This window comes from Oncorhynchus masou, chromosome 5 (genome assembly GCF_036934945.1).
Source record: "Oncorhynchus masou masou isolate Uvic2021 chromosome 5, UVic_Omas_1.1, whole genome shotgun sequence".
Taxonomy (NCBI): Eukaryota; Metazoa; Chordata; class Actinopteri; order Salmoniformes; family Salmonidae; genus Oncorhynchus; species Oncorhynchus masou.
Window position 1 is genome coordinate 29,653,965 of NC_088216.1, and position 24,450 is coordinate 29,678,414.

General features: G+C 41.7%; 1 protein-coding gene and 1 long non-coding RNA gene across 5 annotated transcripts; one reads left to right on the top strand and one right to left on the bottom strand.

Annotated features, from left to right (window-relative positions):
* Positions 1-1,460: 1,460 nt before the first annotated feature.
* LOC135526566 (uncharacterized) lies at positions 1,461-5,758 on the bottom strand. 3 transcript variants are annotated; one of them, XR_010453308.1, is made up of 3 exons: positions 5,673-5,758; positions 3,861-4,045; positions 1,461-2,002 (listed from the first exon to the last, which is right to left on the bottom strand). It is a non-coding gene; the product is annotated as an uncharacterized LOC135526566 (long non-coding RNA). The 3 variants fall into 3 exon arrangements; XR_010453319.1 differs by lacking the exon at positions 5,673-5,758 and adding an exon at positions 5,435-5,521; XR_010453302.1 differs by lacking the exon at positions 5,673-5,758 and adding an exon at positions 4,170-4,305.
* Positions 5,759-8,507: 2,749 nt separating this feature from the next.
* LOC135539368 (RAC-gamma serine/threonine-protein kinase-like) lies at positions 8,508-24,430 on the top strand. 2 transcript variants are annotated; one of them, XM_064965200.1, is made up of 15 exons: positions 8,508-8,792; positions 10,528-10,620; positions 11,188-11,543; positions 13,590-13,715; positions 15,683-15,794; positions 16,200-16,347; positions 16,481-16,612; positions 17,176-17,241; positions 17,523-17,591; positions 18,052-18,174; positions 18,393-18,521; positions 20,820-21,034; positions 21,608-21,695; positions 22,047-22,149; positions 22,469-24,430. In XM_064965200.1, exons 3-15 carry the CDS (start codon positions 11,498-11,500, stop codon positions 22,552-22,554), a joined length of 1,443 nt encoding a protein of 480 aa, XP_064821272.1. In that variant the 5' UTR covers positions 8,508-8,792; positions 10,528-10,620; positions 11,188-11,497; the 3' UTR covers positions 22,555-24,430. The 2 variants fall into 2 exon arrangements, with proteins under 2 accessions (XP_064821272.1, XP_064821273.1); XM_064965201.1 differs by lacking the exon at positions 10,528-10,620.
* The last annotated feature ends 20 nt before the right edge of the window (positions 24,431-24,450 follow it).

The window sequence follows — 24,450 nt, forward strand, 5'->3', positions numbered from 1 at the left end:
GAGACAGCCTATAGGGAGTGACAAATAAAGTTTATGACAAATAAAGTTTGATTTGATATCCAATCCTACGTCACACAGACTCAGGAGAAGCATGGAGAGGCAAGCCATTTCAATCTACGGCGTCCAAAGATCGATCTATAAGCCAAAATGTTGCTCATATCCGGTACCAGAACCATGCAGGTCCCCTAAACAGGGGACTTTACATCTAAGAGGTTTTAATGTCAGCCACCAGTGCTGGCTATAACCCTGTGTAGGCCACCAAAGCACTGCCCCACTTTCTTTATGGATTTCTTAGAACTATTGTCTAATGTCCTTGAGAACTATGATAAAATTACTGTGTTGGGCGATTTTCATTTTCATGTTGACAAAGAGACTGATTCCAAAGCCATTGGTTTCATGAATCTTTTGAGCTCTTTGGACTTTATCCAACATGTTACCGCAGTCATACTCAGGACCTGGTCATTACCAAGGGGCTTTCTACTGACATATCCTCTATTTTAGATGTTGTTCTGCAAGGTTTGATTTTGGGTCCATTAGTGTTCAATTTATATATGTTACCCCTTGGCAGCGTTATCAGAAAGCATAGCATTGATTTTCACTGCTATGCAGACGGTAAACCTTTTCCATTTCTATGTCACTGGAGAATGTTAGCTCCACGGATAAATGATTAGACTGTATTTGTGATTTAAATACTTGGATGGCTAGAACTTCCTCCAACTAAATCAAGACAAGACCGGGGTGCTTATTGTTGGAGTCAAAGCACAGAGTCAAAGCACAGAGACAGACTCCGGCTGCACATTTTTATTCACGGGCAATAAAGATAAAACACCAGGTAAAAACCCTAGGTGTCATTTTAGTTTCTGAACTCAATTTCGAATCACACATTAGGAATGTGACCCAAATAGGTTTTTACCACCTGATGAACATTGCCAAGGTGCGGCCGTACCTCTCTCAGGCTGATACAGAGAGACTCATCCATGCTTTTATCACAAGTAAGCTTGACTACTGTAATGCTCTCATGTCTGGTCTACCCAAGAAAGCCATAGGTCAACTGTAAAACATACAGGATACTGCAGCGCGGGTACTGACCAAGACCAGACATTACACCTGGTTTAAAGTCTCTGCACTGGCTGCCTGTGTGTTTTTATAATTAATTTAAAGATTATTCTTTTGGTTTTGAAATCAATCCACGGGGCGGCAGCCTGCCAGAGAACCTGAGTGGGCAGAAACTGTGGACATATTTAAAAGCGATCTTATTAAAACCCATCTTTTTGGCTCTGCTTTTCCTTAGGGTGCTTTTCATTTTTTATTGTTATTCTTTAGTTTTTTTAATCCTCTGAGGTTTGTTGTTTAGTAAATATTTCTGTTTTTATTTATATTTATTTCATTTGTTTTTTTCCCCTTGTGCTTCCATGTCTGAAATGTGCTATAGAAATAAATAAAGACTGATTTGATTTGATTTGTGTTTGCTGACATTTTTTAATGTAATTACACTTTTTGTGCCAATGGACTTTCATAGAAATATACAGTACCAGTCGAAAGTTTGAAATGGCACATATGGACCAAATGGCCCCTTTTGCCTTGATGACAGCTTTGCACACTCTTGGCACTTTTGTTAGCTACTTCGTGATTCCACATGTGTTGTGACGTCTTCACCATTATTCACCAATGTCAAAAATAGTCCAAATAAAGAGAAACCCTTGAATGAGTAGATGTGTCCAAACTTTTGACTGGTACTGTATATATATAATAAACACATTATATATTAGCGTTACTTGAGATGAAATGCTTCTAGAGTCATATATATGATTGCAATGCAAGATTTTACAACCTGTCATTCAAACAAAAATACATTCAATGCACCATTTTCATTGGTTACTTTTCATGGATGGAGTTCAGTTTGATTGCCATGGTGTTGTAAAATGTTCCTCTTCACTCCCTGTCTCCAACTGTTGCATAGGCTCAGGGTGAGAGTACAGGGTAAACTTAGTGTTATCCGGAGCTGAAATAACACATATTAAACACATTATTTTACATGTAACAACATATACTTCTTATGCTGTGTTAGGCCTTTATAAATGATTAGAGTTTAAAGTTAGTAGATTTACTATTTTTTTTAGACATACACGTTAGCAAAATGATTCCTCACAAACCAGGATAAGAAAAGACCATTGATTTGGGGATTTCCACAAAATTGTATCCATAGAAGGGTATTTATAGGAAGGAGTGTTGACATACACTGAGTATACCAAACATTAGGAACACCTTCCTAATATTGAGTGGCACCCTCCCCCTTTTGCCCTCAGAACAGCCTCAATTAGTCGAGGTATGGACCCTACAAGGTGTCGAAAGCGTTCTTCAGGAATGCTGGCCCATGTTGACTCCAATGCTTCCCACAGTTGTGTCAAGTTGGCTGGATGTCCTTTGGGTGGTGGACCATTCTTGATACACATGGGAAACTGTTGAGTGTGAAAACTCCAGCAGCGTTGCAGTTCTTGACCCAAACCGGTGCACCTGGCACCAACTACCATACCCCGTTCAAAGGCACTTAAATCATGTCTTGCCCATTCACCCTCTGAATGACACACATACACAATCCATGTCTCAGTTGTCTCGAGGCTTAGAAATCCTTATTTAAATTGTGTCCTTATGAAATATCTACACTGATTGAAGTGGATTTAACAAGTGACAATAATATTTTGTACACTTTGTGTATATTTGACATTTGTATCTAAAAGCCCAATTGAGAAATAATGAATAAAAGTTGGCATCTTTATGACATTTTGGCCTTACCCAGGCCTCCTTTAAGACTCCATTATGTTTGTATGTGCTCCAAAGCAAACATTGGTGACATATGAAGCTTTATCACTTGTTCTGCAAATTTGAACTTAATATACTCATATGCGCATATCAACGTTCCTGAGTGGCATCTCTGCTCGTTTTAAATAATGGTCCATTTTATACAGAGAAATTGGCGTAGCAGGCAATGTAACCAATCACATTCCTACTTTAGCTTGTATCGTTGCACATCCTGCATATCACCAGCAGGGGGAGACCATTTTGAAAAGCATTTTCACATTCAGTCTGTTGGTAATGCTTACCAATTGAATCATAACTCCAAAAGTAGCAGATCCCACTCTGGAACTTTGCTATGGCTGTAGAGTTTTTTACGTTCAACAATATATAGAACATTTTCAATTAAAAAAAACATGTTTTCAATATTCATGTTTACGTTTGTCAATAGTCATAAATGAATGTAAAACATGTTTTATTGAAATCCAATTACTACTCATAATACAGAGCAAGCGGTAAAGCGTCATATGAAACCAATGTTTGCTTTGTAGCTCACAGATAAAACATTATGGAGTCTTAAAGAGGCCTGGCAGGCTATTCATTATTTCTCAAGTATGCTTTTATATACGCTTTTATATACAAATGTCAAATATATGTTAACAATCCTTCTTCCAAACATTTCGTGAAAATTCCCCAATTTGTTTTATTTTGTTGTTGCCCTGGTATCGTGAGGAATCACTCTATACCAGGGATACCAGGGATATTTAATTTAACCGACCTGGAAGACCAGGTGTGTTGAATTTAGGCAATCACTGAACTGATCAATTAACTCAGTTGATCCGGTGTGGTGCCTAGTTGGAACAAAATCCAGGAACAGGGTTGCCTACCCCTGCATTACACTCTTCGGATGTATTAATGGAGCAGATCAATAGATGAAAAGAGAGATGGTAGTGAAGTAGCTCTAGTCTAGGGCGTTACATGTGACTTGCTGATTATGAGCTTTCCTCAATCATCAGCAAACCGCAAGTAACACTCTGGACCAGAGCTAGTAGTGAAGTAGCACTGACGGTTGAGGTGGGACTGCAGGCCAAACTCCTCTTGGTAAGCCGTCTCAGTGGCACATTGAGAGGCGCTGGTGGTCTGGCGTAGAACGTCCAGGGCGTGGAATGTCTGGAGGTCGAAACTCCTCGGGTAGTCTTCATAGTGTTCACGGTAAGGTCCCGGAGAGTAATCCAAGGATGCGAACCTCACTCTGCGGGATAAAAACAGATGTTACAGAATGGAATAGAGTAACAGAGTTCAACAGTGTTTTGAATAAGACATCTCTCTAGTTGCTTTACACATAACCATATACAGTGCCTTCAGAAAGTACTCACACCCCTTGACTTTTTCACACAGTAGATGCTCTAACGGAGTAGGGTTGGTCCGAGCGTTCCGACCACACAACCGCACCCAAGCTAACTGTCGAACGTTGGCTACTTTGGTAGCTACTTCCAGACACAAATGCGAGAACACCTCATTCTGACCACTTTACTCGCCCTAGCAGAGCTGGTTATGCTGTTTTCATTTTATCTAGAGCATTGGTGACAAACTGTGCTGCTGACAACTTAATTACATTTTTTTTTTGCCGACGTTTATCAGCACAGGCCATATTCAACCGGTGTTGCGCGTTCGTAAATTGATCAGTTATTCTGCACTCTGGCACACTTAGACAAGAGTCCTCTGAAATCGGAGTAGATTTCAGAGTGAATTTACGAAAGCACCGTTTGTGTCACTGTCTTACGCACAATACCCCATAATATCAAAGTGAAATTGTTTTTTCAAAGTTTTACAAATGAATAAAAAACTGAAAAGTCTTGAGTCAATAAGTATTCAACCCTTTTGATATGGCAAGCCTAAATAAGTTCAGGAGTAAAAATGTGATCAACAAGTCAAATAATATGTTGCATGGACTCATTATGTGTGCAATAATAGTGTTTAACGTCATTTTTGAATGACTACCTAATTTCTGTACCCCACACATACAATTATCTGTAAGGTCCCTCATTCCAGCACTGAATTTCAAACACAGATTCAACGACAAAGACTGTGAATGGCTGTGATAGGAGAAAACTGAGGATGGATCAACACCATTGCATTTACTCCACAATACTAACCTAAATGACAGAGTGAAAAGAAGGAAGCCTGTACAGAATACAAATATTCCGAAATATGCATCCTGTTTGCAATAAGGCACTATACAATTGGCAAGACTTGAAAATGGCTGTCTAGCAATGATCAACATCCAACTTGACAAAGCTTGAAGGATTTACGGTGTTTCCTCCTACACATTGTTGCGGCTGGCTTCCGCGTTGGATGGGCATTGTGTCAAGAAGCAGTGCGGCTTGGTTGGGCTGTGTTTCGGAGGACGCATGGCTCTCGACCTTCGCCTCTCCCGAGTCGGTACGGGAGTTGCAGCGATGAGACAAGGCTATAACTACTACCAATTGGATCCCACGAAATTGGGATGAAAAATAAATTAAATATATATATATATTTAACGGAAATCTTTACACAGTGTCTTTGTTTATAAACCTAACCCTGAGCCCATACACTTGTTATTCTGAAAAGTGATGAATGCATATCTGCGAGGAGAGTCTACCTGGTAGTAGGCTAGTTGTAGATGTCCATAGAGTACCACGACCCACTAACAGTCTGCGTTAATAGCCCTTTCCCCAATGGCATCCCTTCCCCCTATTGGGCCCTGGTCAAAAGTAGTGCACTATGTAGGGAATAGGGTTGCTTTTGGGCCGTACTTATGTGACCATGGGTAAAAGAGCTACTGAAAGAGCTGCTACGTAAATACCGCAGTGTTATTTTGATTGACTGCATGATTCTACCTGTGATCCTGAGAGTGAACAACGTGGATTCTACCCAGCTGACCAGGGTACAGACCTCGCACATCCTTCCCCTGACGTTGTACTCTGCAATTACAATGACAATAGTTTATTTTAGAGTTAGAGTAAAAGTAAGAATTACTAAGAGCAGAGTTAAGGTCAAAGACCATATTCATACATGCAAATCGGATATATAGGCTTACATATTGCATTTAAGGTAGCAAGTTAAGATCAATGTCAACATGTGCATATGCACACCGCAAGATATTCAGCTCATGACTCAACAGGGAAGAAACCTCTGAACTAAATACAGTGTGGTAGCTAGCAGCAACAGCACACAGTAGGTGTTTTCGAGTGGACATAACTTCCTCATAACTACAGTATCATAGTGAGAGTTAGTTACTACTTCCTTCACACACTTCCATGCAGGTACCCTTATGAAGAACTTTAAAAAAAAGCCTACTTGTTAGAAGTTGTATCAAATATGGAATATAAATTAAAATGAATAAATATTTTTCTATACAACTTGGGGCGGTATTGTTTCTACATCTCAAAGCAATGTAGCTTATTGCTGCCAGTTGTACAACAGTAAAACCTTTTCATTCTCTCTTTCTCTCACCTCAGTGTTGCTTTGGGTTGTCTTTTAAATGAGCCAGAGTCCCGTCTTTCCTGGTACTCCTTGAACTCATGCAGTCTCAAAGCCGCCCCTGATCCGGCCATCCTGGAGGCTTCAGCTGCAGAAAATATGCTACATTGTGTTGCCTGTCCACCACCCTCAACCCTGCTATCCAAGAGATGTTGTTTAAGCATAAGGACAGTAGCTATAGCGATTGATTGTAATTAACTAAAATCAGCTACTAGGCATATTAGAACTTTGGCTACAGCTCTTGAATCAATACAATTCTAAACACAGTCAATGGAATTTTGAAACCAACAGTAAGAAGTAGATGGTCAAAATGGAGACAAAAAACAAGGTCTTCTAAATCGACCGGAAAACAAATATTCATTTTTTTCCGCAACTGTTTTAACATAATTTGAATCAATCTAAATGTATATGCTCAATACAGGTTAGGTCTCTATCAACTGGTTATGTTCAATACCGGTTAGGCCTATATTAATTTGAATTCTCTCCTATTAAACAGTATCAGTCTTACCTGTGGCTTTAGGGTTCAGAGAGAGAGAGGAGATGTGCTGCTCACTCTGTTGTGTTCACATCAGAGCCCTCAGTCATTGTCATATGGAGAGAGAGGACTATGTCCCAAATGGCGCTCTATTCCCTATAAAGTGCTTTTGACCAAGGTCCATAGGGCTCTGGTCAAAAGTTGTGTGCATAGTAGTGTGCTTTATAGGGAATAGGGTGCCATTGGGATGCAACCCATACATACTATCTAATGACTCGGCAGGGGACCCACATCCTGCTTTAGTTACCAGGAGAGAGAAACCCAACCCTTCTATCTCTACAGCAAACCAATGGAACTCAGCAAACTGACACTGGGAGAAAAGGTCAACTCATTCACCACTTTAATCAAGAGGTTTCAGGGAAACCAGTACAACTCGTAACCTACAAGTAATTTGATGAAAACTCATCAAGGCTGGCCTGCTTCCAAACTGGCACCCAATTCCCTATATACTGTAGTGCTCTATAAAACCATCTTTCTGTATTTTATTATTATTAAATATTTTGCATGTCGGCTGTCAAATTTTCAAGATATTGGACTTTCAAGAAGCAGTGTCACTTGCCACATCATCATGTTGATGCGTTTTGCATCAAATGAAAGCAACTTTAAAATTCTACTTGTAATGAAAAGCGCTATATGAAAAATATATATACATTATTATATGACTGTATAGGGATTCTGGTCAAAATGTGTGTACCGTATGGGAATAGGACACTTGGCAGCTGTGTTGCATCAAAAAGTTGTATGGTTGACAATCTGAATGGCCAGATTGAGCAAATTAATCAAGTTGTTCAGTGTGACCATGACAAACTGCACTAATTTAAGCAGGATTAACCACGCCTTCAGAATTAAACGTGTTATTGTTAGGGTAGTGTAGTTAGTAGGCTATCTGGTGCTCAGTTGGGGGTGAGAGGGTTCTCTCGTGTTGGATCCCTTCAGTTTTCCTTTAATAACACTATAGGGTGGTGTTTCTCTCGAAACATCACCTCTGTCTGCTCTGTACAAGTAGCTGACTCTAAAGTCAATACTGTATCCTTTTTATTTGGGTGGAGGCACCACACCCTAAGTGCTATCACTCAGGCCAAATAAAAAAGTTTTGCTTATCTTAAAATGTTGGTAGAATAAAAACACACCCACAGTCCAACATCACTGCTACCCTAAATCAGATATGATCAGACAATGGCATATTATTTTCCAAACATGGGATGGAGATGGATATATATATATTTTTTTATATAGTTCAAATTGTTCCCAAATACAACAACCTATCTGAATGGATTTGTTGCAGGTTCTTGTGATCTTGCTGTACCAGGAGCTGCATGTGTGTTCCTTGTCATGCTCCGATGAAGTAGGCTAGACTGGTATGAGAATCTGTAAACAAAGCCCCCATTCAGATAGTGAAAGATATGACTTGAATAATAGGATTCCAAATTAATTCATTTGAAATAACAAATCTCTAATGTTTTACCAACAATAATCACCGATTAATCTCGCTGGTTTGAACAGTGTCGAATGTCTAAATGCCTTACCATTGTCATGACCAAGTGTAACCCTATACTGGATTGCATCTCTGATCATGCAAACATACAAGCCAAGGGGGAGAGGGACCAACAAAAGCCGGGGACCAACAAAAGCGAATGGATGCCGTGAGGAGAGGGAAGTTGTCCGAAATCTGGCTACATGTGACGTCACGAGATTTCCTTAGAACAAGCGGCAGCTGCTGAAGCTAGTCGCAGAGCCGGGGAGGACTATCGCCGCAATTTCTGTCGACAAAGTATTATTTTCGGGCATTATAATTGGCCGCAGCATCAGCAGCAATGGATAGATCACGGTCCTCCTTCTATTTTTATCACTGACTGACTGTTCTTTCCAAATATTTTGCTGCGTTGGAAGCACGCAAGCGCTCGAAGGGGGGTGTCCCAAGCTATCATTATTCGACTGCCAGGTAAGCTATGTCACTGTAATAAATACTCATTATAAAAATTAAAGCAGAACGGGTTTAAGAAGCCCTGTGTTTGGGGTTCATTATTTTGGGGCCTGTGGAAGCATATTTTCAACGTAAAATGGGTGGGAACAACCGTTAGCCTGTAGCGGGCTAGCTAGCATGAATGCACGTCATTTGCAAGTTTGGGATGTGATGCTGCTGGGATGCTGCAACGGGAGCGCTCGGGCATTCTCAAGCGTGAGCTACAATGATGGGGTGGTGTTACTGCTTGGCTTCAGCCCAGTTTTTGCGCCCTAAACAAATTGTCTTTATTAAAACATAAATCCACATGTTTCTATGGTCAATATATCTATTTTTTAAAACGATAACGACCTAGGAATAAATGTAGGAAGTCGTAAAAAGGGCAAAACGTCAAGAGGAGACAGCTAGCAGCTAGCTGACAAACGTTTGCTACGTTCGTTAGCCTCGTTCAGTGGCTAGCTAGCTCGGTTTTCAAATTATTCCCCCAAACACTTGACATTTTGTCTGTTTGGGCACGTGAACATTATTTAAAAATCACCCTTTACCCAGTAATGATTTTGTGCCTCTTATTATTGTTGTATAATTAAGTGTGTAACGTTATGGCAGGCGGATGTTATTATGTAATAGCAAATGACACCACACGCCCTTGAAACAAAAGCTGTTGTTTCAATATTTGCTTATTTCTATGTGGTGCAAGGCCTATCCATGTCTTGTACATTGATGGCAGAGACGATTATTGCGGAAAAGGTCTGCACATGTGACTTGTAATGGCTTCTAAAATGAAAGTCTGGTCATGTCAGCCATTGTTTTTGTTGTCATTGGATTGATATAATTTATTTTCCATCCCAGAGCCAGGTCTTTCACATCAGTCGGCTGCTTTTGACAGGTATCCAATCCCTGACAACAAAACACTGCAGTTTTCTCCTAGTACAGTAGTAGTGTTTCACTTTGAACAAAAATAAACTCATAGGTTGTCACAGGCAATTTGGCCTCTATTTTGGCACCTTGTATCACTGGTTACTCTCCACAAAGGACATGAATTGGACCACAGAAGCAGTTTCTGAATTTGAATATGATTGTGTACCCAGAATGAAATCCTTTTGTAGACTAAGCCTACATAATGCTTTTGACATGCTGGCTGCTTTTCCCATTGATCACCTATTGGGATTTAGACTGATTGACTGAGGTCCGTGCTAATGTTTTCATCGTTGTAGCCAATAGCCATCATACTTAGTCACATCTAAATATACGCAGTGAAAAGTAACTGAAGATAAATGCTTTTAGAGACATCAGACTGGCTAGGTTGGGATTCCAGTTATATACAGTACCAGTCAAAAGTTTGGACACACCTACTAATTTCAGGGATTTTCTTTATTTTTACTATTTTCTACATTGTAGAAAAATAGTGTAGACATCAAAACTATGAAATAACACATATGGAATCATGTAGTAACCCAAAAAGTGTTAAACAAATCAAAATATATTTTATATTTGAGATTCTTCAAATAGCCACCCTTTGCCCTGATGACAGCTTTGCACACTCTTGGCATTCTCTCAACCAGCTTCATGAGGAATGCTTTTCCAACACTCTTGAAGGAGTTCCCACATATGCTGAGAACTTGTTTGCTGCTTTTCCTTCCCTCTGCTGTCCAACTCATCCCAACCATCTCAATTGGGTTGAGGTCTGGTGATTGTGATTTGTTTTGTTTTTTAGACCAGGGGAAAGGTTCCTCCTACTGGCCCTCCAACACCACTTCCAGCAGCATCTGGTCTCCCATCCAGGGACCAAACGTGCCTAGCATCAGAGGTACGCCAGCAGTGGGATGCAGGGTGGTATACCCTGCTGCTAGATCGGGGCTATTTGGTTCTTTCATTGCCATCAAAGCACATATGTTGCTCAATCAAACAAAGTCTATGTAGAGTCCTCAAGGCACACATTATCTAACAGTGTCGTAGATACTCAGAACATCTAAGTTCAAAAGCGGCAAAGTCTTGCGTGGACCTTATACGCGGCTCTGACCTTGCCTCTGATGTTGTTTGTGTATTTCCTAACAGACCATTTAGAGTACTCCATCCGAACCAGAATAGACACAAGGTGGCCGTAAAGGATGTGTACCTTTTAAGAAAATCTGATCAATGGCGCTGCATAAGCAGTTTTAGGCCCGCCAAAGAGCAGGGAAAGAGAGGAAAGGGGACAAATCTGCCGGTGGGCAGGGACGGGACGGGAAGCACATTCTGGGTCTTAACAATGACTCCAGTTCTCACATAAGTGTTTGTAAAGGAACGGGAGGGGAGCTGGGATGTAGTGTGTGTGTGTGTGGAGAGCGATCCATGGACCTCCTCCCCCCCTTCTCTCTCCCCTGCTTCCTTCCAGGCTGAGTCACCGCTGGAGTGCCTTGAGAGAGCAAAGGAAGACGTGGAGAACAAGAGTGAAAGAGAGGCAGTGTGAGAGAGACGATTAGGGGAGTAAAGAGTGAGAGGAAAACAGGAGTAGAGAGGAGGTAGTGAGAAGAAAAAGAGAGGGCCAAGGGAGTTGGGGAAAAGACGGCCCGAGACAACACACAGAGACGGAGTGAGGAGAGGAGAGTGGGTGTGTGTCTGAGGAAGAGACAGCAAGGTCAGGACTGCTGACCCCCCACCCCCCTGGGTCTGAGCACTGGGCTGACGGTCAAGGCGAAGCCACTATGAGTGACCAAAACGTTGTCAAGGAAGGCTGGGTTCAGAAGAGAGGTGAGTCGATTGATTTGATGATCGGTGATGTTTACAGTCTTTGAAAATATATATATTTTTTCACAGTTCACATCAAGAAAACAAACACCCCTTTTCAAACACCCCCAGTTCCCACATACCTGTATATACATAAACATGGAAACAAACGGGGAAGGGAATAAATTGAATATTGTTTTATTATAACCAGGGGTTGGAACCAAAATCATTTTCCCAATCGTTTCGTTCTGAACAGAACCATTATTTTTTTTTGCTACGTTCCATTGTTCCAAACAGCAGAATAAAGTTCTGAACCAGTTTGAAACAAAAAAATTACTGTTTATATCGTTCCTTTTTAAACCTCTGAAAACAAACAAAAAAAACACAAACATTTTGTTCAACATTAAATTACTTCACCAATCAGTGTGGATAGAGCAGGGCGAGAGATGCGACTGAAATTTTGAGGCGAGAGAAGATTGAGGCTCATCTTGAAGCGCAGGGCATCTTGTTATGACATGCATTATCTGAATTAGGCCCACAGAATGATACCTACGGAGAAGCGGCTTCTGTCAATGAACTTTGAATTTCTTTGAACTTCCTAGAGTTGGCTTAATGTTGGACGAGCGCTAACGTTAGCTAGCTAGCTAACAAACTTGTGTGTGTGCAGAGCTGCACTAGAATTAAAAACACGTCTTAACTTTTGTTGTTAATTAATCCAATGTGAAACGTGATAACTATTGTATCCTTAACTAGCATTGAAAAAGTTAATCCATTCTTCTCTATTAAAACTGTCTCCCTAATTTCTGAATCACACTTGTAACGTCATCAGTAGCCTATGCTTCGGAGGGGCAGGTAGCCTACACACACTGGCAAAGATTTCCAGCTGGCAGGTCGACACGGGAATGCGTTTCCGAGTGACGAAGTAAGGGCTTTGCATAGGCGGTTTGTTGCCATTTTTTATGGGACCAGAAAAAAATGCCCAGAACATAAAATAACATTATTAACTGATTCCCATGATTTTAATATAACGGTTCTGTTCCAGAACAGTTTAGATCACTTTAGATTAATTTTGTTATTTTCCGGTTTTCGGTTCTGTTCCCTGAACCGGTTCCAACCCCCTGACTTATAGCTAGTATGCACAGCATGTGGTATGGAGGATTTTAAGCTGTGTTGACTGGTTGAACACATGGATTGTGTGTGCGTGCAGTGTGTGTGTGTGTCTATATATTGTTTAGCCTCAGGCTGTGACACTGCCACAGACAAATTTGAGCTCTTGGAGGATGGCTTAACTCTCCAGTTCCTTCCTTTCAGAGCCCGTGAGCCACTGAATTGTTTCAGGCACTTTTGTGCTTGTACAAAATTCAGTTACAGTCTTCTAAACACTGAAGGGTAGCAAGTGGTTTAGAGTTAAACTAGTAGCAAACAATCCGTTTTAGACTTGTATTTTTGCACACTGTCACTTGTGGTTAAAAAAAAAAAAAAAACTTCAATGATACCATATTGTAATTATTCGCCTACCTCCTCATGCCTTTTGCACACAATGTATATAGACTCCCCTTTTTTTCTACTGTGTTATTGACTTGTTAATTGTTTACTCCATGTGTAACTCTGTGTTGTCTGTTCACACTGCTATGCTTTATCTTGGCCAGGTCGCAGTTGCAAATGAGAACTTGTTCTCAACTAGCCTACCTGGTTAAATAAAGGTAAAATAAAATAAAAATAGCCTATTAGCAAGATGGAGCTCTTCTACAACAGTGTCCACATGGACATCTTGCAAGAAAACACCAGCATGGACCCTCGTGTATTAATTAATTATGTATTAACCTGCTTGAACCATAATGAATCGTGCCATACTGTTGAATGAAAATGCACTTACTTAAAGCCGTACATAAATTCCCTTTATAATACACTACTTTTGTCCAGGGCCCATAGCCCTGGCACTATAAAGGAAAGATTGCCATTTAGGATGCAGCGAAGGTCTGACCACTGCTGCAGCCAGTCAGTCAGTAACTATAAAAACTGATAAGCTAAGTTTCCAGTATGAACCAATCCCTGCTGGACTTGTTGCAGGTGAGTACATAAAGAACTGGAGGCCGCGTTACTTCCTGCTGAAGACCGACGGATCCTTCATCGGCTACAAAGACAAACCCCAGGATGCAGACCTGGCCTATCCCCTCAATAACTTCTCTGTAGCAAGTAGGTCCTCCTCGCCTTTGTCAGTCTCCATTTTTAGACCATTTGGAGACGGTTTCTCAGACACAGATTAAACCTAGTCTTGGAATAAAAAGCAAGCACAATGGAGAATCTACGTCTAAATTGATTGAGTCCAGGACTGGGTTTAATCTGTCCCGGGAAACCGCCCTTTGGTGTGTTGGGTGTATTGTATTACAATATACAGTGCCTTTGGAAAGTATTCAGACCTCTTGACTTTTTCCACATTTTATTCCAAAATTGATTAAATCAATAAAAAAATCTTACACAATACCCCTTAATGACAAAGCGAAATAGGTTGTTCAAATTATTTGCAAATGTATTAAATATAGGTCCCACAGTTGACTGCATGTCAGAGCAAAAACCAAGCCATGAGGTCGAATAATATATATAATAATAATAATAATATATCCCATTTAGCAGACGCTTTTGTCCAAAGCGACTTACAAGTCGGCTGGGGCCACTACTGCATATGGGTGGCCCCAGTGGGAATCGAACCCACGACGCTTGGCGTTGCAAGCGCCATGCTCTACCGACTGAGCCACACAGGTTTGTAGTGCTCCGAGAAAGGATTGTGTTGAGGCACAGATCTGGGAAGGGTACCAATGCATTTCTGCAGTATTGAAGGTCCCCAAGAACACAGTGCCCTCCCATCATTCTTAAATGGAACAAGTTTGGAACCACCAAGACTCTTCCTAGAGCTGGCCGCCCAGCCAAACTGATCGATCGGGGGAGAAGGGCCTTGGTCAGGGATGTGACCACGAACCTAATGGTCACTCTGACAGAGCGCAAGTTCCTCTCTGGAGATGGTTGTCCTTCTGAAAGGTTCTTCCATCTCTGCAGCACTCCACCAATCAGGCCTTTATGGTAGAGTGGCCAGACCAAAGCCACTCCTCAGTAAAAGGCACATGACAGCCTGCTTGAAGTTTTCCAAAAGGCACATAGACTGTCCATGAGAAACAAGATTCTCTGGTCTGATGAAGCCAAGATTGAACTCTTTGGCCTGAATGCCAAGCATCACATCTGGAGGAAACCTGGCACCATCCCTACGGTGAAGCATGATGATGGTGGCAGCATCATGCTGTGAAGATGTTTTTCAGCGGCAGGGACTGGGAGACTAGTCAGGAATCAGGATCGAAGGAAAGATGAAAGGAGCAAAGTACAAATAGATCCTTGATGAAAACCTGCTCAGGGCCTCCGACTGGGGCAAAGGTTCAACTTGCAACAGGACAACGTCCCTAAGCACACAGCCAAGACAACGCAGGAGTGACTTCGGGACAAGTCTCTGAATGTCCTTAAATGGCCCAGCCAGAGCCCAGACTTGAACTTGATCAAACATCTCTGGAGAGACCTGAAAATAGCTGTGCAGCAACGCTCCCTAACCAACCTGACACCAACCTGACAGAGCTTGAGAGCATCTGCAGAGAAGAATGCGATAAATTCCCAAATACAGGTGTGCTAAGCTTGTATACCCAAGAAGACTCGAGGCTGTAATTGCTGCCAAAAATGGTTTGAATACCTATGTAAATGTGATATTTCAGTTTGTATTTTTAATAAATTAGCAAAAATGTATAAAAACCTGTTTTTGCTTTGTCATTATGGGGTATTGTGTGTAGATTGAAGGGGGAAAAACTATTTAATACATTTTATAAAAGGCTGTATTTTAACAAAATGTGGGAAAAGTCAAGGGGTTTGAATACTTTCCAAATGCACTGTACTACATTTGACATTTCATTTAAAATATCAATGAAGGTTCCTATGTTGGGCAGTTTGCACACCCTAGAGCCAATGTCAAACGTTCAGAGCTAAGTAGTGGTACTTGAATATAGTACAACACTATATTCTGTGATGCTTGTGATGCTTTGTCGTCTATCTCTCACCTCACTCTCCCTCCTTATTTTCCCTCTCTCCTTCTCGACACCCTCTTACTCTCTCTCTCTCTCTCTCCTCAGAATGTCAGCTGATGAAGACGGAGCGGCCCAAGCCCAACACGTTCATCATCCGCTGTTTGCAGTGGACCACGGTTATTGAGAGGACATTCCACGTGGACACGCCTGATGAGAGGTGGGTCACCCTCTCTCTCATTCCCTCCTCTTTCCCTCTACTACAGCCTTGCCTCCTCAATATTTCGCTATTAGGGAAAACGCCATTGAAAAATGAAGTGAAATACCTAAACACTGTTTAGATGCTGCTAAAACGTGTTAATCTAAACATAAAACTTCCACAGCAGCAGTTGCATGTTTTGACGTAACTAGTTTTAGCAAACCACAGGAGCATCCAGACAGAATGGGGGGTATGTTTCTAGATTTCTCCATGGCATTTGTTTTGTACCCTGCACTTTTCTAAATGTCTGCTTTCCTCAGCGTGCATACATACATCTCTCTCTCTCATACATACACACACACACACACACACACACACACACAGTATAGCAGTGTATTAAAGTGAGCTGCTGTTGGTTGGTTCCAGGGATGAGTGGGCCGAGGCCATCCAGATGGTGGCTGACTCCCTGGCCAAGCAGGAGGAGGAGGGGAGCCTGTGCAGCCCCACGTCGCAGATCGAGAACGAGGTCAACGAGGAGGAGATGGACACCTCCACCAGCCAACACAAACGGAAGGTGAGCCGCCCTGGGGACTGAGCACAGGTCATACATTGGTAGATAGGCACGTAAACACCAACCAAGATTGTCTCTCTCATCTCAATGAAGGCTTCTTTTCTCCTGTACTTTCATCTTCTCTTCTCTCTGACAGACAATGAATGACTTTGACTATCTGAAACTACTGGGCAAAGGCACTTTTGGGAAAGTCATTCTGGTGAAGGAGAAGGCGAGCGGAACGTATTACGCCATGAAGATCCTGAAGAAGGAAGTCATCATCGCCAAGGTACTGGCTGGTGTAAAGCAGTTTTTCTCAACCTTTTTTATACTAGGGATCAAATTTTATTTGTCACATGCGCCAAATACAGCATGTGTAGTCCTTACAGTGAAATGCTTACTTAAAAGCCCTTAACCAACAATGCCTTTTTAAGAGAAATGCATGTTAAGTAAAAATTAAAGTAACAAATAATTAGAGCGGCAGTAAAATAACAGTATCGAGGCTATATACAGGGGGTACCGGTACAGAGTCAATATGCGTGGGCACGGATTTTTCAGTTGAGGTAATGTGTACATGTACATCTCCAAGCTCTAACAGTTTTTTTCCTGCTTGGAAGTACATTTGAACTCGCACTATAGAACTGGCTAAATGAGTGTCTGACCATCCCACAGACTGGAGATTGAGAAACACTGGTTGAAAGAACTGAGCCCTGTTGGAATGGATGCAGATATCGCCATTTGGCACCTTCTACATCCTAACATTCTGTCTTTCTCTCCTGTTCTCTATCGCTCCTTTTCCCTCTCTCTCTCTACCCCCATTTCTGGATTTTCCTCTCTTTCCTTGTAATGCAGGACGAAGTTGCTCACACCCTCACAGAAAGCAGAGTGTTAAAAAACACCCGGCATCCATTCCTAACCGTGGGTATTGTTTAGCCAAGACTTAAAGGCAAACTTTATACTGTCAGCCTGTATTATTCACTTGGAGGCAATGTCTCAAATGGCGCCCATAGGGCTCTGATAAAAAGTAGTGCACTATATAGGGAATAGGGTGCCACTTGGGATGCATCCACAGACTCAGTCAAAAGTCTGATTGAATAAACGTTTAAGCTGTTCTACTGTTGCACGTGCCATTAGATATGAACATCTGTTTGTGTGTAAAGAAACAAAACAGCGATGGTGCAACTCTTATTTTTCTCCAGTCTCTGAAGTACTCCTTTCAGACCAAGGACCGGTTGTGCTTCGTCATGGAGTATGTAAACGGAGGAGAGGTAAGGGATGCCTGTGCTACCTGAGATACCTGGGGAAAGATGAGCACTTTTTTCCCCAGACACTGTAGGTGTGTTGATGAGGATTCCCTGAGACAGTTGCACCTTCCTCGATGTAGAATTCTTTCCGGGAGCCGAAGTAATTATTTCCAGGGACCGTCTCAGATTAGGATTGCTGATCTAGGATCAAGTTCCCCTCCTATTCATTCTGATTTAAAAGGCTAAACTGATCTTATATCATCACTCCTACTCTGAGACGATATGTGAATACTGGCCCAGGACATCTTTTTTAGAGAGCTATTAGTGAATGGAACTATACCTTTATATGCAGATGTGTAAATATATTTTTGATTTTAACATAACTTTAAATAATTTTACATTTTGTTACATGTTTTTACCATTTATTCCTTTCTTTCCCGATTTTTTTTTATTTATTTTATTTTTTATTTTTCTCTCCCCGCAGCTGTTTTTCCATTTGTCAAGAGAGCGAGTGTTCTCTGAGGACCGCACGCGATTCTACGGAGCTGAGATCGTCTCTGCTTTAGACTACCTTCACTCTGCCAAGATAGTGTACCGCGATCTGAAGGTACATGCATTCATATGGACAGTCATCTCTATATCTATCATAACACCATTCTACAACTTCTCTTAGGATTGGAAGTAAGGATTCGCCTCTAACTAAGTCCAATGGGAGACTAAGTGAAAATTTGACTTAAACCATATAAAAAGAGCATGCTGTTGAGGATGGATATATTATTGGGGCATATATTCAACATATGATACGGTATTTATGCTCATTGGCAGCTGGAGAACTTGATGCTGGATAAAGACGGACACGTCAAGATCACGGACTTCGGCCTCTGCAAAGAGGGCATCACAGACACGGCCACCATGAAGACCTTCTGCGGCACGCCGGAGTACCTGGCTCCAGAGGTCAGAGCTCGCATTGATGTACACTACACTACCCAAAATGCCATGTTGTGAGATATATCCAGGTTTTCTTATGGGAGGAAATATTCTAGGTGTCTAATATATACTAACTACATACTAATACTGAGTAAAGCGGGGATTGACTGGCAAGAGTCAAAAGCCCTTGCACGGAAAAGAATGAGGTGGAGAGAAGAACGTTATGAATGATGTATGCTCCCGAGGGGGCCCCGATGGTGGACGGCCTATGCTCCCGAGGGGGCCCCGATGGTGGACGGCCTATGCTCAATGCTCCCAAAGTCACATACTAATAAAATGTAGTGTTATTGGTCACATACACCTATTTTTCACGTTATCGCAGGTGCAGCGAAATGCTTGTGTTCCTAACTCCATCAGTGTAGTAATACCGAACAATACACAGAAATCCCCCAAATGAAAAGAGGAAATATCAGAACAAGCAATGTCAGTCTGAAATGTGTATATATATATATATATGTGTGTGTGTGTGTATGTGTATATGTATATGTGTGTGTGTGTGTATATGTATATATGTGGTGGTGTGTATAAACATTATGGACAATATATATGCAGTTGTTTATATGGGATGAGCCTTGACTAGAGTACAGTATATACAGTGCCTTGCAAAAGTATTCGGCCCCCTTGAACTTTGCGACCTTTTGCCACATTTCAGGCTTCAAACATAAAGATATAAAACTGTATTTTTTTGTGAAGAATCAACAACAAGTGGGACACAATCAGGAAGTGGAACGACATTTATTGGATATTTCAAACTTTTTGAACAAATCAAAAACTGAAAAATTGGGCGTGCAAAATTATTCAGCCCCTTTACTTTCAGTGCAGCAAACTCTCTCCAGAAGTTCAGTGAGGATCTCTGAATGATCCAATGTTGACCTAAATGACTAATGATAAATACAATCCACCTGTGTGTAATCAAGTCTCCGTATAAATGCACCTGCACTGTGATAGTCTCAGAGGTCCGTTAAAAGCGCAGAGAGCATCATGAAGAACAAGGAACACACCATGGAGGTCCGAGATACTGTTGTGAAGAAGTTTAAAGCCGGATTTGGATACAAAAAGATTTCCCAAGCTTTAAACATCCCAAGGAGCACTGTGCAAGCGATAATATTGAAATGGAAGGAGTATCAGACCACTGCAAATTTACCAAGACCTGGCCGTCCCTCTAAACTTTCAGCTCATACAAGGAGAAGACTGATCAGAGATGCAGCCAAGATGCCCATGATCACTCTGGATGAACTGCAGAGATCTAGAGCTGAGGTGGGAGACTCTGTCCATAGGACAACAATCAGTCGTATATTGCACAAATCTGGCCTTTATGGAAGAGTGGCAAGAAGAAAGCGATTTCTTAAAGATATCCATAAAAAGTGTTGTTTAAAGTTTGCCACAAGCCACCTGGGAGACACACCAAACATGTGGAAGAAGGTGCTCTGGTCAGATGAAACCAAAATTGAACTTTTTGGCAACAATGCAAAACGTTATGTTTGGCGTAAAAGCAACACAGCTCATCACCCTGAACACACCATACCCACTGTCAAACATGGTGGTGGCAGCATCATGGTTTGGGCCTGCTTTTCTTCAGCAGGGACAAGGAAGATGGTTAAAATTGATGGGAAGATGGATGGAGCCAAATACAGGACCATTGTGGAAGACAACCTGATGGAGTCTGCAAAAGACCTGAGACTGGGACGGAGATTTGTCTTCCAACAAGACAATGATCCAAAACATAAAGCAAAATCTACAATGGAATGGTTCAAAAATAAACATATCCAGGTGTTAGAATGGCCAAGTCAAAGTCCAGACCTGAATCCAATCGAGAATCTGTGGAAAGAACTGAAAACTGCTGTTCACAAATGCTCTCCATCCAACCTCACTGAGCTCGAGCTGTTTTGCAAGGAGGAATGGGAAAAAATTTCAGTCTCTCGATGTGCAAAACTGATAGAGACATACCCCAAGCGACTTACAGCTGTAATCGCAGCAAAAGGTGGCGCTACAAAGTATTAACTTAAGGGGGCTGAATAATTTTGCACGCCCAATTTTTCAGTTTTTGATTTGTTAAAAAAGTTTGAAATATCCAATAAATGTCGTTCCACTTCATGATTGTGTCCCACTTGTTGTTGTTTCTTCACAAAAAAAATACAGTTTTATATCTTTATGTTTGAAGCCTGAAATGTGGCAAAAGGTCGCAAAGTTCAAGGGGGGCGAATACTTTCGCAAGGCACTGTACATATGAAGTGGGTAAAACGCACTGTGATGTCCCTATGTTAGGTGCTGGAGGACAATGACTACGGCCGGGCGGTGGACTGGTGGGGTCTGGGCGTGGTCATGTATGAGATGATGTGTGGCCGGCTGCCCTTCTACAACCAGGACCACGAGAAGCTGTTTGAGCTGATCCTCATGGAGGAGATCAAGTTTCCGCGCACGCTCTCCTCTGACTCCAAGTCTCTGCTCTCCGGCCTGCTCATCAAGGACCCCAACAAACGGTACAGACACACAGAGCGAGCTAGAAGCAGATGCTCAGACACACAGACAGTGCGTTGCATGCATGCACTGAAGCAAGAGAGATGTACACACAGAGGCACAGGTACACATACAGAACAACACACACACCAAGGCTCCAGTGGGGGATTATATGAAGCTGGGTCAGTGATCAGCCAACAAACTCTGCCAAATAGTTTTGACACAATGCATTTCCTACTTCATAACAGATCAACTTGAAATGGGTTATTGACTCATGCTAATCAGCTAACCAGCCCTCAACTGTAACTTCCCATAATTTAGTATTTTTTTGTATAGGAGTTACTGGCTCACACTGATCCTACTTTATGAAATACTACCTTTCCGCATTTTGTTTTCATTTGTTTATCGCTCTCATACAAAGCCGTTTGTCACTCAAAAGCTTGAGAGGCTGTTATGTTAGTGGAAAACCCAAGGGAGAACATTCTGTCATTCACCACATGATGCTATTCCAGGATTTGCACCTAGCTCATGTTCTTGTATTGTTTCACGATAGGCTTTCTAGAAAGTGTTCACATTTTTTTTTACATTTCCGACAGACTCGGTGGCGGTCCAGACGACGCAAAGGAGATCATGCGCCACAGTTTTTTTGTGGCAGTAGACTGGCAAGACGTCTACGACAAAAAGGTGAGTCTTCTTCACTTGACCACTTACATGTACGATTTCTGTGCCCTCCCACTGACTTTTGAACAAATTCGAACTATTCCATGCAGGTCAAAATGACTAGCGTTTTTCCAGTCAAATATGCAAATATTGACATGTCACACACGAGGCACGGACATTAGTATGTCACTGTGGTCCTGTGTGGCTCAGTTGATTAAGCATGTCGTCAAGATCTTTGGTTTGATTCTTGCTAATGTCACGGATACAAAAATGTATGCATGCACTAATGTCAGTGGCTTTGGATAAAAGCGTCTGCCCAGTGGCATATCAATTATATATTACATGTGTCAACGGTGTCCCCTCCCTCTCCCCTAGTTGGTCCCCCCCTTCATGCCCCAGGTCTCCTCAGAGACGGACACCCGGTATTTTGATGAGGAGTTCACGGCACAGACGATCACCATCACTCCCCCGGAAAAATGTAAGTGTCCGTCGGCTCCCTCAGCACGGGTCGGCCCACTATTTTTGAGTAGGGGTTTTCTGCCATAGACCCCACCGCAAACGGACAGGTCCATTCGTAGCATATTACCCTATGATACACAGCAATTACTATTTGAAAGGATGATTAGTCTGTTGACTTGTTGGGTGTTATTTAGTGATTATTCTAAGATAAAACTGTTACGAGTGCATCTAAGTAATGAAACTTAATTGCAGGTTATAACAGCCTTAACTTAATTAAGTTTGTTATTGAGCCCAGACGTACCTGTCATTCTCCCCCTCCCATTTCTCTCTTTCTGCAGACGATGAAGACGGGATGGGCGAGGGTGACAGCGAACGGAGGCCTCATTTCCCACAATTCTCATATTCGGCCAGCGGACGGGAGTGAAAGTCATTGCCAGTCAGCCAGTATCGCCCCCCCCCCCCGCCGTTTTGAGGAAAACACGTAGCCATTTTAGGAAAAGTCTCCCCTCTTTTCTCCTTCTCTGTATTCAAGTGCAGACTGGGAGAAGTCGTCTTTTTAGGGACTATAAAAGGGGTTTTGCACAGTGGGATAGACTCAAGCTGGTCTCTCCACACAAAAAAAAAAATTATCTTACATTTTCAACGCTATATACTGCAGAAGGCAATGTTTTTGTTATGTATTTTTATCCGTCAGTATTAGGTTGTCGACCTGTTACGTTCTTTGTCCGTTTTTTATTTTATTTTCAACTTTTTTGCACTTGGTTTGGAAGAGCCGTTCTAGGGAACAAAACCAAAAATGTTGCCTTACGTGTGCAGATGTTTCGTATCATACAGACAGGGTTTGGGTCGGGGGGCTTGTGGCTCATTCAAACTATTATTTTTTTCATATACAATGCCTTGGCGGCGCACATTCTCCAATCCCATGGCAACGAGAATCACTGTCTACTAAAAACAACAAAAAAGACAGAACTGACGGAGTTTCTTTCATTCCAATTTCATTGTTAGTGTTATTTCTTTTCATCCTTTTTGACCTTTTCTTTTTCAGCCAGAGATTTCTACTTGGTTATTGTTTGACAGAAACACTAAACTGCCAGATACTGCACGGTTCACTCAGGCAACACAGAGCACAACCGCATTCAACTCAGCTACCAGTTTAGCTTTACACACCCATCAGGGAAAAGCTACTATGAATATACAAGCCTTTTTTGCATCTTTTTCCACAGTCATTTGATTTAATAACTTATTTTCATAGCTATAGAAAGTGGTATGGATATTTACACAAGGAATGTGGCTTATACAGGTCCACCTTGTGCTGTCATCACACACACACTAACATCAGAGCCAGCTCTGAGCTCTGCTGATATGACTTGTGACTGACTACGAAATCTGTGTCTGTAAAAAAAAAAAAAAAAAAAAAAAATTTTTTTTTTTTTAAAAATCTCCCCATCAATCACACACACACACACACACCCTTGGTTTTCTTCCCAAATCGACAAGGTGGGCGGAAGGCAACAATAATTTCTAACCATGTTGGGCCACAGATCATGTGAAACTGAGCCATGAATATACTTGTGTATGATGATAGGATGAGAACTGTGTGAGAATGGAGAGCGAAAAGGAAAGCAGTTCCCCCCCCCCCCACACCTTTTGTGATGTAAATATGCAATGCCTTTTTTTGTTCTTAGTGGCGTCTTGGCCAGACATGAACTTATGTGTGTGACTGTACTTCAAGCTTGCTGACGAGAACCAAGACCGGAGGAAAAGAAAGACAGAGCTACGTTTTGGGTTAAAACAACGTAAACTACAATGTTAAAGACTGGCTGGAAGCTCCCATTTTATGGCTGTCATCGTCGCCTCGACCTGTCTGTTCAGAAGAGGTTTCCATGGAGATGAGACCTCTTTTCGCTGTTGGTCGACTGGATTGACACCCATTGTAATGTTTTATTTTTCCCTTTCAAATGGGACCATGGTCAATTCTGCAGTGATATGGTTACATCAGGTTGTTACCATTTCCCCCCCCCCCCTTTTTTTTTTGTACCATAGTACTAGTTTTATTTATGTTTGTCATTCTAGGCAGTGTTACCCAGTCTTGTTCAGAGTCAAAAAGGCACCTCTCTTTCAGTCGCTGAAGGATGATATTGTTGGATGCATTACTAAAGTCGGTTTTTTTATCCAATTGTTTTTTGATTGTTTGCCTGTTTGTTTTCTTACCAAAACATTAGGGCAAGAAACCAATAGTGGACTTGCATTGCCGTGGTAGTATTTATTTTGAATTAAATTAAAGAATACATTTCAGGGTTTTTCATGGTGTAACTATTTT

Excerpts from the sequence above, each read along its gene's own strand:
- LOC135539368 (XM_064965200.1), top strand. The coding sequence starts at position 11,498 with ATGAGTGACCAAAACGTTGTCAAGGAAGGCTGGGTTCAGAAGAGAG. Across the intron at positions 13,716-15,682 it reads CAATAACTTCTCTGTAGCAA|AATGTCAGCTGATGAAGACG; the intron begins GTAGGTCCTCCT and ends CTCTCTCCTCAG. Across the intron at positions 17,242-17,522 it reads CCCGGCATCCATTCCTAACC|TCTCTGAAGTACTCCTTTCA; the intron begins GTGGGTATTGTT and ends ATTTTTCTCCAG.